General features: G+C 48.6%; 2 protein-coding genes across 2 annotated transcripts; one reads left to right on the top strand and one right to left on the bottom strand.

Moving 5' to 3' along the window:
• Positions 1–13,332: 13,332 nt before the first annotated feature.
• LOC112853508 (histone H2A-IV-like) lies at positions 13,333–13,776 on the bottom strand. The gene has a single exon (XM_025917052.2). The coding sequence runs from the start codon at positions 13,759–13,761 to the stop codon at positions 13,366–13,368; it is 396 nt and encodes a 131-aa protein (XP_025772837.1). The 5' UTR covers positions 13,762–13,776; the 3' UTR covers positions 13,333–13,365.
• A 265-nt stretch (positions 13,777–14,041) lies between these two features.
• H2BC1 (H2B clustered histone 1) lies at positions 14,042–14,525 on the top strand. The gene has a single exon (XM_025917236.2). It carries the CDS (start codon positions 14,085–14,087, stop codon positions 14,466–14,468), a length of 384 nt encoding a protein of 127 aa, XP_025773021.1. The 5' UTR covers positions 14,042–14,084; the 3' UTR covers positions 14,469–14,525.

Genomic DNA, 14,525 nt, shown 5'->3' with positions numbered 1-14,525 from the left:
TTTGCCCAGTGGCTTTCCCGGTGATCTCACCCACGGTCATGGACGTGTGGTTGGTCTGCCGCATCCATCCCATTTTAGAGTATTTGTCTACGTCAATCATGGCACGTCTGTCCCCTTTCAGGGATCAAACTGCCCCAAACTTAGTTCCATGAGAACGGGTATTTTATGAAAAGAAAGAAAACGAACTTCTTGGCTAAAAATTTAAAAATCTCACTTTTAGGGATCTATCCTAAGGGGGAAAAATGACGTGAAAAGATATTTACTAGTAGGACTACCTATAACAGGGCAAATCTCCCCCAAACCTAGATTTTAGCCAGGTGAGACCCAGGTCAGACTTCTGAATGTACACAACTGTGAGACAGTCAATTCATGTTGCTTAAACCACTTCGTGTGTGGTAATTTACGAAGAAAGACGTAGAAAACAAAAACAACTTTTTTCTTAAGGCTTCCAGGTGATGGAAATTTTATCTCGGCTGCCAGTTAAGGCTTTTCCCTTTGTGGGAAGATTTGTGTGATACACGTGCTCTTGGCAGAGAGAAGTCTCGGGCCTGAAGGAAGCCAGCCTCTCAAAGAGCAAAAAGATGTCATTCAAGGAAGAGGGCATCCAGTTGGATGATGCCAGGGCCTGGCGCGTGATTTCTGTCCTCGAACCTTCCCTCGGGCTCTGTGCCCTCCCCGCCACCTTGCTCTCTGGCCGAGACAGATCCCGGGCAGCGGGCCCCAAGAGTGAGTCTGAACACCCTCTACACAGCACCCAATCCCCGCCAGTTTGGGCCGCCCTGGTTTAGAGCACAACCGGATACCAATTCACCAACTGTGTGCTTGGGGGCTGGGAGGAGGGGAGGGGGGCCAGGTCTGCCCCTCGAACCTTCCTCATCTCACTGGGGATTCTGAGTCACTTAAAAGAGACCTTCGCTAAACCCAAACCCTTTCAGCCTCCCGTGGCTGATCCCCCCCGAGCTGGCTCCCCCTTTCTGCCACCATCTCACCCCTCTGAACCCCAGGACTCCGCTGAGTGCATGGCCAGGACATCTGCAGGGCCATCACCTGCTTGTACACCCACCACACCGCCGACACCACGGTGAACACGGTCCCCTCCAGTGAACCCACGGGCGATGCTCGCTTATGCTCGGCAGAAACCATAGCGTCTTTCCTGGTGAGGATGAGAACAGATTCCCACCCCCTCCCCCAACCCCCACCGGTGATGTGACAGGCCGGATTTCCTGCTCAAACGACTGCCTTTGGTCGCAGCTTCTAGACAGAAAGCTCTGGGTTTGAAGCAACGCATGCCCACAGACGGAGGACTCTGGTCTCTTCTCTGATCCTGGGGCAGTTTCTGTGCGGGTACAGGGAAGCCCACGTCAGGGACCACGCAGGTACTGGGGCATCTCCCGTGGCCCTCCCCTTCTGGATGCTTCTGTACCAAAGATGAAAAGCAGACTTTGTTTTGTCTTGTTTCACTCAGCGGGGTGAGGCTGGGCCCCACGCACTCGCGGGAGGCGGGCTCTTCCCTCGGTTCTTTGCAGCGGGGGTGGGGGGTGCACAGAGCTTACGGTGGCGAGTCACTTGGGAGAACCAGCAAACAGAGGGTGCTCTCCAGGCCCACAACCATTTTCCACTGAATCTCATTTAAAGACACTCGCTTACCTGAGATGCTCTACATTTCCCCTTGGAGAAACCACCTTTGCTGTAGGGCTAATAGGCCAAATTCAAGGGCGCCCTTTCCCTGAGGACGTGGGAGGGGACAGACTCCATCTGTCCTCCCTGCTGGCACACAGGGCACCCACACTTGTCGCTGCTGCCCCTCCCTGACAGCCACCAACTGGCTTCCTTGCCGTGGGCCCAAACGTTACATGTGATTTTCAACGGTGCACGATTTATTTCGCAAGCTGCACAGAAGGCCACCCATAATGTCAGCTACAATGGGGTTCCTCACTGTTTCATTACAAGTTTCCAGGGGTGCCTGGGTGGCTCAGTCGGTTAAGTGTCCGACTTTGGCTCAGGTCATGATCTTGTGGTTCATGAGATCGAGCCCCACATTGGGCTCTGTGCTGACAGCTGGGAGCCTGGAGCCTGCTTTGGATTCTGTGTCTCCCTCTCTCTCTCTCTGCCCCTCTCCTGCTTGCTCTCTCTCTCTCTCTCTCTCTCTCTCTCTCTCTCTTTCTCTCTCTCTCAAAAATAAACAAACATTTTAAAACATTAAAAAAAAAAGTTTCCAGTAACCTTCTGATCTGATGGGAGAAGTCTAACTACAAATTTTATGCATACATTTCAGATAACATGGGGTGGATGTTCTCTGTTTAGACAAATGTGGGCCCCAAAGTAGCCGTTGGAACACTGAAAAGAAAAGCTTGGCAAGAGCTGAGCTCCTTCCCTGGCTGAAGAGGGAGCAGAGAAGGCCGGCTCTGGGGCGTGAAACTCCTGCGTGGCTGGCCTTCCTTTACGATGCTTTTCCACATTTGCGTCTTAAGCAATGGGCATGAAGTGTTGACTACAGAATGCTCACAGGCTGGGTGATCAATAGCGTGAATCCACCTGCCTCCAGCTGGTACCCTGGAGCCTGAGTAAATCCTGTGGTCACTTCTGAACATGGCCACAGGACTTCTGTCAGACACAGCCTCACGAGCAAAGGAGAGCGGATTACAAGGTACACTGGTAAGGTCCACGTGACCCTCACGAGAGAGTCTTCCTTCCATGCTCTAGATGAGGAAACAGAGGCTTCAGATATCAGGACCCTTTCCCCATGACCGAGCTGGAAAGAGATGGAGCCAGGACTCAAACCCAGAACTTCTGACTCAAGGGTTTTGCTCCCAGGCTCCATTGGCCAAAAACATCCCCAGACATTACTAAAGGTTCCGTGGGGGGACAGAATTGTCCCCGGTTGACAACCACCACGCTAGATGAAGAAAAGCATGAACACATCTGAAGCATGTGCTACATGCCAGATGCTTTACTGATGCGGTCTAGGATTTGGCCTCCTTGCTCCCCTGTGAGGTAGGTATTATTGCACGGGGCAAGGGAGGAGACGGCGGAACAGAGAGGCTGGATAGTAACTGGTTCAATTTAGAAGCAGCACAGCTGGGTTTAGAGGCAGGTCTGTCTGCTTCCCATGCTCACAGGAGCCAGAAATAGCAATTGAAAAAAGAGCCTGTACAGGCATCTTTGGGTGTTCTAGAATTGTTCCTTTTTATTTTATTTTTTTAAAGTAGGCTTCCTGCCCAGTGCAACACAGGGCTTGAACTCACGACCCTGAGATCAAGACCTGAGCTGAGATCAAGAGTCGGAAGGCTAACCGATTGAGCCACCCACGCGCCCCCTACGATTGTTCATTTAATTTTTTCTTTTTTTTTCAATATATGAATTTATTATCAAATTGGTTTCCATAAAACACCCAGTGCTCATCCCAAAAGGTGCCCTCCTCAATACCCATCACCCACCCTCCCCTCCCTCCCACCCCCCATCAACCCTTCATTTAATCACCATTTTTATTTTATATTTTTCCTAGTTCACAGAAAGGCTGAAGTCTGAATGGATATATGAGGCACTCATTTCCATTTTTCTCCCCAGGACTATTAAGTGTAGGATTCACAATTTCACTGTACATTTTCTTCAGTGCCATTTCAGAAACACATTCAAAGTTGGATATATTTTCACATGGAATGCCTGCTGGGCTCCCTCTGGTGTCGGCTAAGAGTACACTTGACTTTAAAGGAGCTCACATGTGACTACGTTTCAAGTTAATGAGGAATACATTCCTCCTCCAGAGGCAGTTTCAAACACCCAGCTGGCTCTTCTTGACGACATTGTAAAATTGTTTTATTCGGATCTCACAAATATTCTATGAAGGGTCTAACATAACTTAAGTTTTATAGGGTTGGGAAACAACAAATCTGAATTTGCTGTTTCAATTAGTTTTTTTGAAGGACCCAAAGTGACATTTCACAAGATAAGACTCTGGCAAAACAGACATAGATCTACCTGTGTCTATCTGTATATATGGACGAATGAAAACGTCCAGTCTCACCCTGATCAAAAGAAATGCAAATTAAAATAATAATGTGGTAGTGTTTTGCTTCACCAACTAAGTAAATCTTTACGTGAATAACACCAAATTCTGTGAGTGCCAAATAAAACACATATTCTCACGCGTTGCTGATGCCTTTTTCAGGCAACCATCTGGAAGAATAATTGAATAACATGCAGAGAAAGCCATAAAGATCTTGCATGCATGCTCTCTGACCCACTCATCCTATATCTAGGAATGTTTAAGCAAATACTTCAGAAGGAGGAAAAAGTTCTTCGCCTGTGAATGTTCATTTCAGCACCGATTGTAATAATAAAATGTTGGGAGCAGCCTCGGTACTCAACAATGGAAGACGGTATATTTAAGTAAACTGTGGTAAATTATCCATTCTTGTACGGGAATGCTTAAGGTGGGCTTTAGAGCCAGAATGTCTGGGTTGAAATGCTGGCTCCGACTCTAGCTCTGTGATCTTAAACAGGTTTATTCTTTTTTTTTTTTAATTTTTTTAAATGTTTATTTATTTTAGAGAGAGAGAGAGAGAGAGAGAGAGAGACCGACAGACTGAGCAGGGAAGGGGCAGAGAGAGGGGGAGGCATAGAATCCAAGGCAGGCTCCAGGCTCTGAGTTGTTAGCACAGAGGCAGACGCGGGGATCGAACCCATGAACTGTGAGATCGTGACCTGAGCCGAAGTCAGACGCTCAACCGACTGAGCCACCGAGGCGCCCCCACGTTTATTCTTTTCCTCTGTGCCATAATAATAGTACCTACCTATAGGATTACTGTGCAAATTAAACAATATTAAGTACGTAAATCACTTAGAACACTGTGTGCATGGTATGTGCTCAATAAAAGTCTTTTGATGAACTATTACGTACCTAGTGAAAACAATTAGAAAAGAAATCTAATGATACAATATTTTAAAAAATCATATTGAAATATAAAATATTCTATATTCATAAAGGCCAGCGGAAAACATACAGAAATAAAAATAAATTTGTCAAAATGTTGAAGTCATGGGTGTCCTTCCCCCCTGAATGTTCTATATTGCTATTATCTTGTCACTAAAATACTAAATAATAAGCAGCTGGAATCCAGAACAAAAATCTATTTATAAATGCACTCAACCAGCCATTAATTGGTATCTTTTATGTTTCAGGCACTGTGACATGCTAAACAATTAAGACATGAAAAAAAATTATAGCTGAGTAGAAGAGACAGGCATAAAAATTAAGCACTTCTACTGGAATATACTAAATGCTATCACTGGGATTCATTCAGGGTTCAAAAAGGTCACCAAGGAGGAACATCCAAGTGGCCCCAGGATGGGGGACAGAGAAAGCTTCACAAATGATAGAATGTGTGAGAATAATCTTGAAATACTTATAGAAGCTAATTAAATGAAGAAGGGAAGGAAGATCCTTTCAGGGAGGGAACATAACTTAGAAAGACAAAAAGTGAATAAAAGCAAAATGGGTTCAAGGAGCCAAAGTAGACTGTTAAATAAGTGCGACGTGGGGGAGCGTGGTAGCAAAAGAGTCCGGTGAAGTCCAGGCAGGGCTACCACTTCCAGCTAAGCTGTGGGATCTGAGCTCTGTCCTGAACACCTGGGGCGGGGGTGTGTGGGGGGGGTGGGGTGTGGGGAGGAGACAGTTGACAGATGTTGTTGGAGGAGGTCACAGAGAGCATGTGACTGCTGGTTGACCCTCACACTGGACCCAGCAACTGGATGCTCCTTATCCACTCCCCTGTCCTTGGAATGCATGTCCCACCCACTGGTCCTGTACTGGGGGTCCCTTCAAGGACACAGCCTTGAGGGAGCACCGTGTTGAGAAAATCTGGATGAGACACATGACTGAACCCAGGTGTAGCCTCTACTGAAACTCTTAAGATTCTGGTGAGAGGGTGTGGAGATCTACTTGTACTGCTGTTGCTCAAGACAAGCCTTGAGTACAAGTTCCTGAGCTTACTAAAGCTGCCCCCTACCAACCTAGAGGGGCCTGCCCCTGTCTTCAGTCTCTCCCTGCCCTCTGTGGACAGGGGCTAGTTTTTCATTTCACTCAGGGAACTCCCAAGGTTGCGAGCCAACAACTGGTAGCCAACCAGGAGACCAAAGAAATGGGTCTTGGGGAAGAGGCATCTGAGGGGGAAACCCCAGGTTGGCCATGAGGGGAGGGGTGGCCCCATGGGTCAATTGCCTGTGAACTGCCCCATGAATACAGGGACCCCCTGAACATGCCAACCAGTCCAGTGCATTTGTTGGAGTAACAGCACACAGAGTATGGTGGCAAAGGAGGGAAACCAGTGGCTGCCACAGTGGGCGGGCCCCTCCTGGGAGAGTTTGATGGCCACCAATACCCAACGATAGGCCATAGCTCGACTCAGAAAGTTGGAAGAAGAGCTGAGGTTAGAGAAAGATGTGCAGTTGTCCAATGCTCTGCTGCCTGTGGGGCTGGCAGGCAAGGGGGAGAGCGGGATGGGAAGCTGGAGACCTTACTGTACTCCAAGGAGGGCGTGAGCCACTGCAGATTGGGGTCGGGGCACTTACAAGCCTGGCTGGGACACCAAGAGGTGGGATCCCTGGGGAAGTGAGGAGAGTGCAGAGGAGGACGTGTGGTGACTGACGGTGAAACCCAAGACGCACTGCCCCGTCTGACCCCAACACAAAGTGAAACAAAAGCAAAGCAACAGCAACCCAGCCAGCGGGACAGCCCCCAGTTCAGGAGACAGTCATAAAAACAGAATATACTCCCACGGAGCTTTGTTTCTTTAAGGGGGGCTCCACGCCCAACATGGGGATTGAACTCATGACCCTGACTGAGATCAAGAGTTACTTGTTCTACCCTCTGAGCCAGCCAGGTGCCCTCTCCCCTCCTTTTTTCCCACTGAGCTTATTGACATGGCCACTGAGTTCCAGCGGGAGGCCAGGGCAAGTGTCCCAGCATGGCTGGTGTGGCTAAGAGTCTTTGGGGGTGATGACATTCCCCTGACCGGGCAGGGGGCACAGAAGATGAGCCACACACCCTGCCCTCTGGCAGCACCTGTGTGGAACTCAGGGGGTCAGAGTACTCAGTCCCGTGCACACTAGATTATTCCAGCCTGCAGGGAGGTTTGGCTCAATGAAGGGCATCTCCCTGGGCCCAAGGGACCCTGGGACTCCGTAGAGGAGGGGCAGCAAATTCTCCGGGAGCTGGGAATGAGACGGGCCAATTATGCCCCTGTCTTTGAAGGGTCTGATCTGGCCACACTCACTCCAAGAACGACAGCCAAGATTCTCCACTCTGTCCTTGGCACCTGGTATAGGATGTGGACATCTGTGCTGAGCTCAGTCAGGGGACAAGACATTCATTATGCTGGGCGGTGCATTGCTGATCTGGGGGAAATGGACAGAGCCTGGGAAAGGGGTATTGGCTGTGGGAAAGCCCTGAGATGGAGGCGGAGCTTGAGAAGCCAAAAGGCCATTCCACTTAGCCATGAAGAATCTGGTGAAAGTAACCAGGAAGCAAATGTGGCTTGACTCCATTACTGCCAGAGCTCACCCCAAAAAGACAAACGGGTAACCCAGTATTGTGTTGGTCAGCCTTCCAGAAGCCTTAAAACCTGAACGGCAACTCAGACCTGCCCCGTCTGCCCCTACCACCCCTAGCGCCTGGCCTGCTCCAACCCACAGAGGCCTTAGGCATACAGTCCTATTCAGGGTGAGTGCCTCCCATGCCCTGGGTTTAGGATGCAGGCCAAGTCGTCTCCAGGTCGGGCTCACTGGGGGCAATCAGAGTTCCCATGTTGAGATCACCATTCACTGGCCCCCAGAAATAAACCAAGAGTGACGCCTCTGGTGGGTACTCCGATATTCTGAAGGCCTTAGAAATTTCCTGGCCCCTCAGTGCCACTGATGGTTATGGAGGGCAGACAGTTATGCTCAGGAGGGTCCTTTTGACACTGAGAAGTGGGCATCCTCCCTCATAAGAATACCAGGTTTTCATCTCTCCAATACTAGAGGACAGATTGGGGATTGATAACCTACGAGGTCTACCTGAAAACCTCCATCTTTGAATTCTCCCTCTGGGTTAATCAAACCGGTGCTGAATGGAAATGACACTAGGAACCTTCGAGCCGCCACCCTCATGAAGAGGGTCCAACTGTCAAACGATATAAATTGCCTGGGATGAGGGCTAAGGGAATCGGAGACACTGAGAACTGCACTGAATGGCTATTGTATGCCCTGCCCATAGCACTTTCAACAGCCCAGGAGAGCCAGTAAAAAAGCCAAATGGCTCATGGTGGATGATGGGGACTACCGAGAATTGAACAAGGTGGTGCCCCCTGATCCATGCGGCTGTGCCCAACATGGCCGCCATCTTAGGTACCTTGGCCATGGTCCTAGCAGTGTACCATGCTGAGCTGGACTGAGCAAATGTCTTTTTCAGGATATCCGTGGGCACTGAGTCACCAGCTGAAGTCCCCCTTCATGTGGGAGGGGCAACATGGACCTTTCAAGTGCTTCCCCCAGGCTACCTGCACAGCCCCACCGTAAGTCATGGGACAGTAGCCCAAACCTGCTCTCTGTTCTCTTTACCCACATCCACAAGACAGGCCCATTGCATTGAAGACACACATGAAGACTTATTCTACTGCAGGACACCCCGCAGGCTTTGTTGGAGCATCTGTAAGGGAAAGGATGGGCGGTGAAATCACAGAAAATTCAAGGCCCAGGCATCGCTGTGAAGTTTCCAGGAGTCACATGGTAAGGTAAGCACATCGGGAAGCACAATGTCCCAGGAGCTGTGACTGATAAGGTGGAAACCTATCCAACACCTAAGAAGGTAAAAGCGGGGCAAGCTTTTTTAGGGATTTGGGGGTTTGGGAGGACTTGTTGTCCCCACCTGGCACAGTGCCTCTGTCCCCAGTGAAGCTAGTGAATGCTACTGAAGCTTATTAAAGCCGTGGCAGCTCCCAAGCAGGGTTACCACTGGCATTAGCTGTGTCTGTGACTCCAGAAGGTACCGGTCAGTCACTCTGGCAGAAACAACAGGAGAACCCTTAGAATTTTGTTCTCAACTCTGGAAGGAGGCAGAAAAAAGCCACCCAACAAGAAATGATGCCTCGCCTCACTATCTAAAAACAGAAATTTGTCCAGGCTAATAATTCTAACAGCAAAGTATTACCTTCACTTGCTCAGGTGACAGAGACTGCAACTATACTTCTGACCACATGGCCATCAGAGCAGTTACGACACCACGTCAGAAAAAACTGGAAAGTACAGACAGACCTCCTGAGGCGTCCACTCAGGATGCACTGTTTTTCCAAGATCATTCTCCCTCTCTAACGTTGATCAACAGTGAGTGGACCTGTGACTCAAAGTGGGCCCGACCCATTCCTCTGGGAATGTGGACCTCGGGGAGGAAGCTGGTCTCTCTCCAGGAAGCTGAGGCTGAAATCTGCAAAACCCAACAGATGTATCGGGGCCCTCTTCAGAGTGCTCTTGATCGAGGCCCCACGTGACAGTCTTCTGCATTCTGAGCGGTTGATGTGAGTGAGTACCATCCAAACAGAGTTGACCTGAAGTATCTCATTTACATGCATTTGCCTCTTGCTTTTACTCCAATCAGAAATTGGGTTTACCAGACACCTCGTTGGAATACGTGGCATTTTAATAAGCCCCAGGGCTTCACAACCTGCTGCTCTCTATTCCTCAAGTAGTGGGAGGCTGCATCTTCTAGCTCTGAATCTTTCTCTGACTCTTCTATCATATCCAAGAAAGGGCCCAAGAAACCACCATCAACACCAAAAGAAAAGGCAGGAAATACCAGAAGCTGTTCCAGACAGCCCTATTACACTTAAGGGTCTACAAGGTAGGTGGTCAAGCAGCTTCACCCAACACTGGAACCTCTATGGAAGCCCTGTGAATGAAGAACTTGTTTGTTAGTGACTTTAGAGCACAGCACTGGTGAGCCTACTCACCTGGCTGTTACCATGGGCTCTTGACAATCGTCTACAGGGACCCCCAGAGGCTATTGCCTGCTGATGCCTGGGGAGCTGGCCAAGCACACTGTGCATCCTGTCACCAAGTACGCCAGCTACAAGTGAGACAAGCGAGTTTTTTAGGAGGACATTAGCATCCCAAACCAGAGACTCTTTGTTCAGAGCCAGGTATAGTATCAGGTGAGGGGCTATATTTCATCTGTTGGTTTTTGGATTTAGAGCTCTTCCCTGGTGTTTTAGTAACTTTATTTTGTTTTGTTCTTTTCAATAAGCTTTCTAACTTGGGAATCATTTTAGATTTACAGAAAAGTTGTAAAGACAAGAGTTCCCGTACACTCCTCTCCCAGTTTCTCCTAGCGTCCACATTTATGCACTTGTCACAAGTAAGGAACTAACACTGGTACATCGCAGCGAATTGAACTCTAAACCTTGTTTGGATTTCAACAGGTTTTACCTATTGTTTTTTTTCTCCTGTTCCAAAATCCGATCCCAAACACATGACATTAGTGGTAATGTCTCCTTAGCCACCTCTGGGCTGTGACAGTTTGTTGGAATTCTCTTGGTTTTGATGACTTTAATAATTTTGAGGATTCATAGTCAGATGTTTTGGGGAATGTTCCTGAACTTGGATCTGTCTGATATTTTCCTCATGGTTAGATTGGGATTATGGGATTGTTGGGAGGAAGACCAAAGAAGTGAAATTCACTTCTTTTTAACATATTAAAGGCGCATGCTATTGACATGGCTAATCACTGATGATGTGGACATTGATCATCTGGCTCAGGAAGCGTCTGCTAGATTTCTCCACTGTGAAATCACTTCCTTTCTTTCCTGCCTTTCCATACTCTGCACTTCCAGAAGGCTGGGGAATTAAGCTCCGTTTGATATGTATAGAAGTTATTAAGTATTTTTCTGTTTAGGAGATTTTTTCACATACCCCTCCTTTAGACAATCATTTATTTATATCATTATTCTTCCCCGATTTTATAATCTCACATTAAAAAAAAGTAATTGCTATGGTGGTTTTTTTTTTTTTTTTTTTTTTTTGGTATTTTTTAAAATTTGAATTCAAGTTAGTTAACGTATAGTGCAGCATTGGTTTCAGGAACAGAATTTAGTGATTCATCACTTTCATATAACACCCAGTGCTCATCCTAACAGGTGCCTTCAATGCCCATCGTCCACATAGCCCAGCCCCCACCCAACACCTCTCCCAACAGACCTCTCCGTCAGACCATGCTGCCTGCTCCCAGGGATTCCTCGCCAGACTGTCACCGGGCACTGAGCCCCGAGACTTCAGATGCTGTGCTCCACTGATCATAAAAAACTGGCGGTTTTGAAACCCTCTCCTTTTCCCATCGGTGGTTTTGGGGAACAGATCTCTTGTGCAGTCCCTGCGAGTATTTTCACTCTTTTTTCTCTCCAGCTACTTTGGGGGGAGTGGTTTTCTTTCAAGATCCTGATGCACTGCCCTCTCCTCTGCCCTCTCCCTTGCCCTCCTTTTTCGCTCTGTCCGGTCTCTGCAAAAAAGGCTCCCTGCCCTCCACGGCACCTTGGCTTTTCTTTCCCCCAGTTCACCTCTCTGCACTGCGTACCTGCCTCTCTCGCTCTCGTTCAGATTCTGCAGATTGTAGTGTTAATGCCCAGATCAATCCTCTAGGTGTTCAAAATGGTTTGATGTTGATCTAGCTGTGCTCCAGGGACAGAACAAGCTCAGGGTCCCCTTACTACTGTGCCATCTTAACTCCCCCTAACTGCTATGTTCTAAACATCATCTCATTTTGTTCAATGTATCCGTGCGATTCTTCAGTCTTTAAAATCTTTGTACCCTCCCCAATTGCACGTATTGATATTTTTGTACACAAATTCGACAGGATTCTTTGATAATCTGATTTTCCCTCATCAATATATTATGTACTTTATTCTCATTTTTCAACTTCTTAGAGTTTATACCTTCCTTCATAACTGCTTCTATACATATCTTATGTGTTGATCTCAAGTGTCTAGAAATGGCTTTTTATTTTTAAGAAAACCAATGAAAACTTTTTGCTTTTAGATAAGGTAGACTACTCAATATTTTGTAATTTGTATTTTGTAACTTTGCATTTGAGTCTAACTAAACGTTCATTTGCTTTCCAATTTCTGTTAGTGTTCACAAATCAACCAAAATTTTGTTTTTGTAGTTAAAATTTTGAAGAGCTTGATGAAAAATTTTTAGTAATTTCAAAGTCGATAGACCTTGTCACATTTTCTTCTTTTGAGACTGACAGTCATCTCTCCATCACCCAGGGTACACCAAAGCTTTGTTTCAAGATCTACGCTGTTCTACATTTTAAGGAATGATTTTAGGTTGTTTTTTTGTTTGTTTTTTAATGTTTACTTTTGAGAGAGTGCAAGCAGGGGAGGGGCAGAGAGAGTCGGACAGAGGATCCCAAGTGGGCTCTGCACTGACAGGCTGACAGCAGTGAGCCTGATGTGAGACTTGAACTAATGAACCTCGAAATCACGACCTGAGCCGAAGTCCGATGGTCAACTGCCTGAGCCACACAGGTGCCCCTAAAATGTTTTTTTTTAAATATTTGAGAGAGAACAGGAACGTGTGCATGCAAGCAGGGGAGGGGCAGAGGGAAAGAGAATCCCAAGCAGGCACCACCAAGCTGTCCCCACAGAGCCCAAGGCGGGGCTTGATCATGGGAGGTCATGATCTAAGCCCAAAGGAAGAGCCAGACTCATAGTGGACTGAGCCGCCCAGGTGCCCCTCTAGGGCTTTTTAGTAGGCATGTGTGAAGCCGCGGATATCAAACGCGCAAACGCCTTCACCAAATTTGAAGGTTAACATAACTTTTGTTTCAAAATAAAGATTTCAGGATACTGAACAATATTAACGACGTGCTGCCGGACTGCCACGTGGGAGCTGCAAGCTTACACCTCCTGTCTGTTCTTCCCCAACCACTTAAGAGTCCTTAACTCACTGTGGTATTAGCATGAAACCCGCCTGTTTACATTAACACAGAAACCAAGTGGTGGTTATAATGCTTAACTAATTGGGAGTCAGCCCCTCCTCCCACGGACTCCAAGATGTGGGGACTCTCAACTCAGGTCAGCTTCCCGGGAAAGCCGCTAAAACTCTCAAAGAACCAGGTCATAGAACCGAGACACAGGTCTGAAATGCCGTAACCTTACTAAGACTCACCGTACATGGATATAGGTACACGGCTGCCTATTCCTGGAGAAGCGCAGTTCTAACCTTTGCCATTTCATGCACAGCCTCCATTGACCATCTGAGTGGCTCTGAAAAGAGCCTTTGGTTTTTTTCTGCAAACGGTTCAGGTCACACTCGCTAGGATTCACGGCTTCGAAATTATTTGTTCTGGGCTTTGTGGCGGTGGCTCTCGGTCTTCTTGGGCAGCAGCACGGCCTGGATGTTGGGCAGGACGCCGCCCTGCGCGATGGTCACGCGGCCCAGCAGCTTGTTGAGCTCCTCGTCGTTGCGGATGGCCAGCTGCAGGTGGCGCGGGATGATGCGCGTCTTCTTGTTGTCGCGGGCCGCGTTGCCCGCCAGCTCCAGGATCTCGGCCGTCAGGTACTCCAGCACGGCCGCCAGGTACACCGGCGCGCCGGCCCCCACCCGCTCCGCGTAGTTGCCCTTGCGGAGCAGGCGGTGGACGCGACCCACCGGGAACTGCAGCCCGGCCTTAAAAGACCTGGACTTGGCCTTGGCGCGAGCTTTGCCGCCCTGCTTCCCTCGCCCAGACATGGCTAGTCCGACGAATGGCAGAAAAGCTGTTGCTGAAGAGACCGCTACTCGGCCTATTTATAGCCTGCTGGGAGGTTGTGATTTGCTATCTGATTGGCTGATGGTCATCTACCCAATCGGAAGCCTCGCCAGAATCACCTCATTTACATTCACGCCACCACCCGATATCCAATCAGATGGTGTCTGCTCTGTACGTCATGCCAGCACTGTGCCTATAAATACCAGTCGGCCCAGCCCCGAACCTGTTGGCTTACTTGACATGGGTTTGGAGCCGTTGGAGCTGTAACTGTAGATCTGTAGCGCTAGAGAGCTGTGTACCCGCCATGCCGGAGCTGACTTCCAAAGGCACGACCATTTCCAAGAAGGGCTTCAAGAAAGCTGTAACGAAAACCCAGAAGAAAGAAGGCAAGAAACGCAAGCGATGCCGCAAGGAGAGCTATTCTATTTACATCTACAAGGTGCTAAAGCAGGTGCACCCCGACACCGGCATCTCGTCCAAGGCCATGAGCATCATGAACTCTTTCGTCACTGACATCTTCGAGCGCATCGCGGGCGAGGCGTCGCGCCTGGCGCACTACAACAAGCGCTCGACTATCACGTCCCGGGAGATCCAGACGGCCGTGCGCCTGCTGCTGCCTGGGGAGCTGGCCAAGCACGCTGTGTCCGAGGGCACCAAGGCCGTCACCAAGTACACCAGCTCCAAATAGACTCGCCAAGTAAGCGCCTTCTTACTCAACCCCAAAGGCTCTTTTCAGAGCCGCTTA

Source organism: Puma concolor, chromosome B2 (genome assembly GCF_028749965.1).
Source record: "Puma concolor isolate L17-30 chromosome B2, mPumCon1.1.hap2, whole genome shotgun sequence".
In the NCBI taxonomy this organism is placed as follows: domain Eukaryota; kingdom Metazoa; phylum Chordata; class Mammalia; order Carnivora; family Felidae; genus Puma; species Puma concolor.
This window is presented reverse-complemented; position numbering and strand designations above follow the sequence as displayed.

What these genes read in the sequence shown, in the direction of transcription:
- LOC112853508 (XM_025917052.2), bottom strand. Translation starts at nt 13,761, where the DNA reads ATGTCTGGGCGAGGGAAGCAGGGCGGCAAAGCTCGCGCCAAGGCCAAG.
- H2BC1 (XM_025917236.2), top strand. Translation starts at nt 14,085, where the DNA reads ATGCCGGAGCTGACTTCCAAAGGCACGACCATTTCCAAGAAGGGCTTC.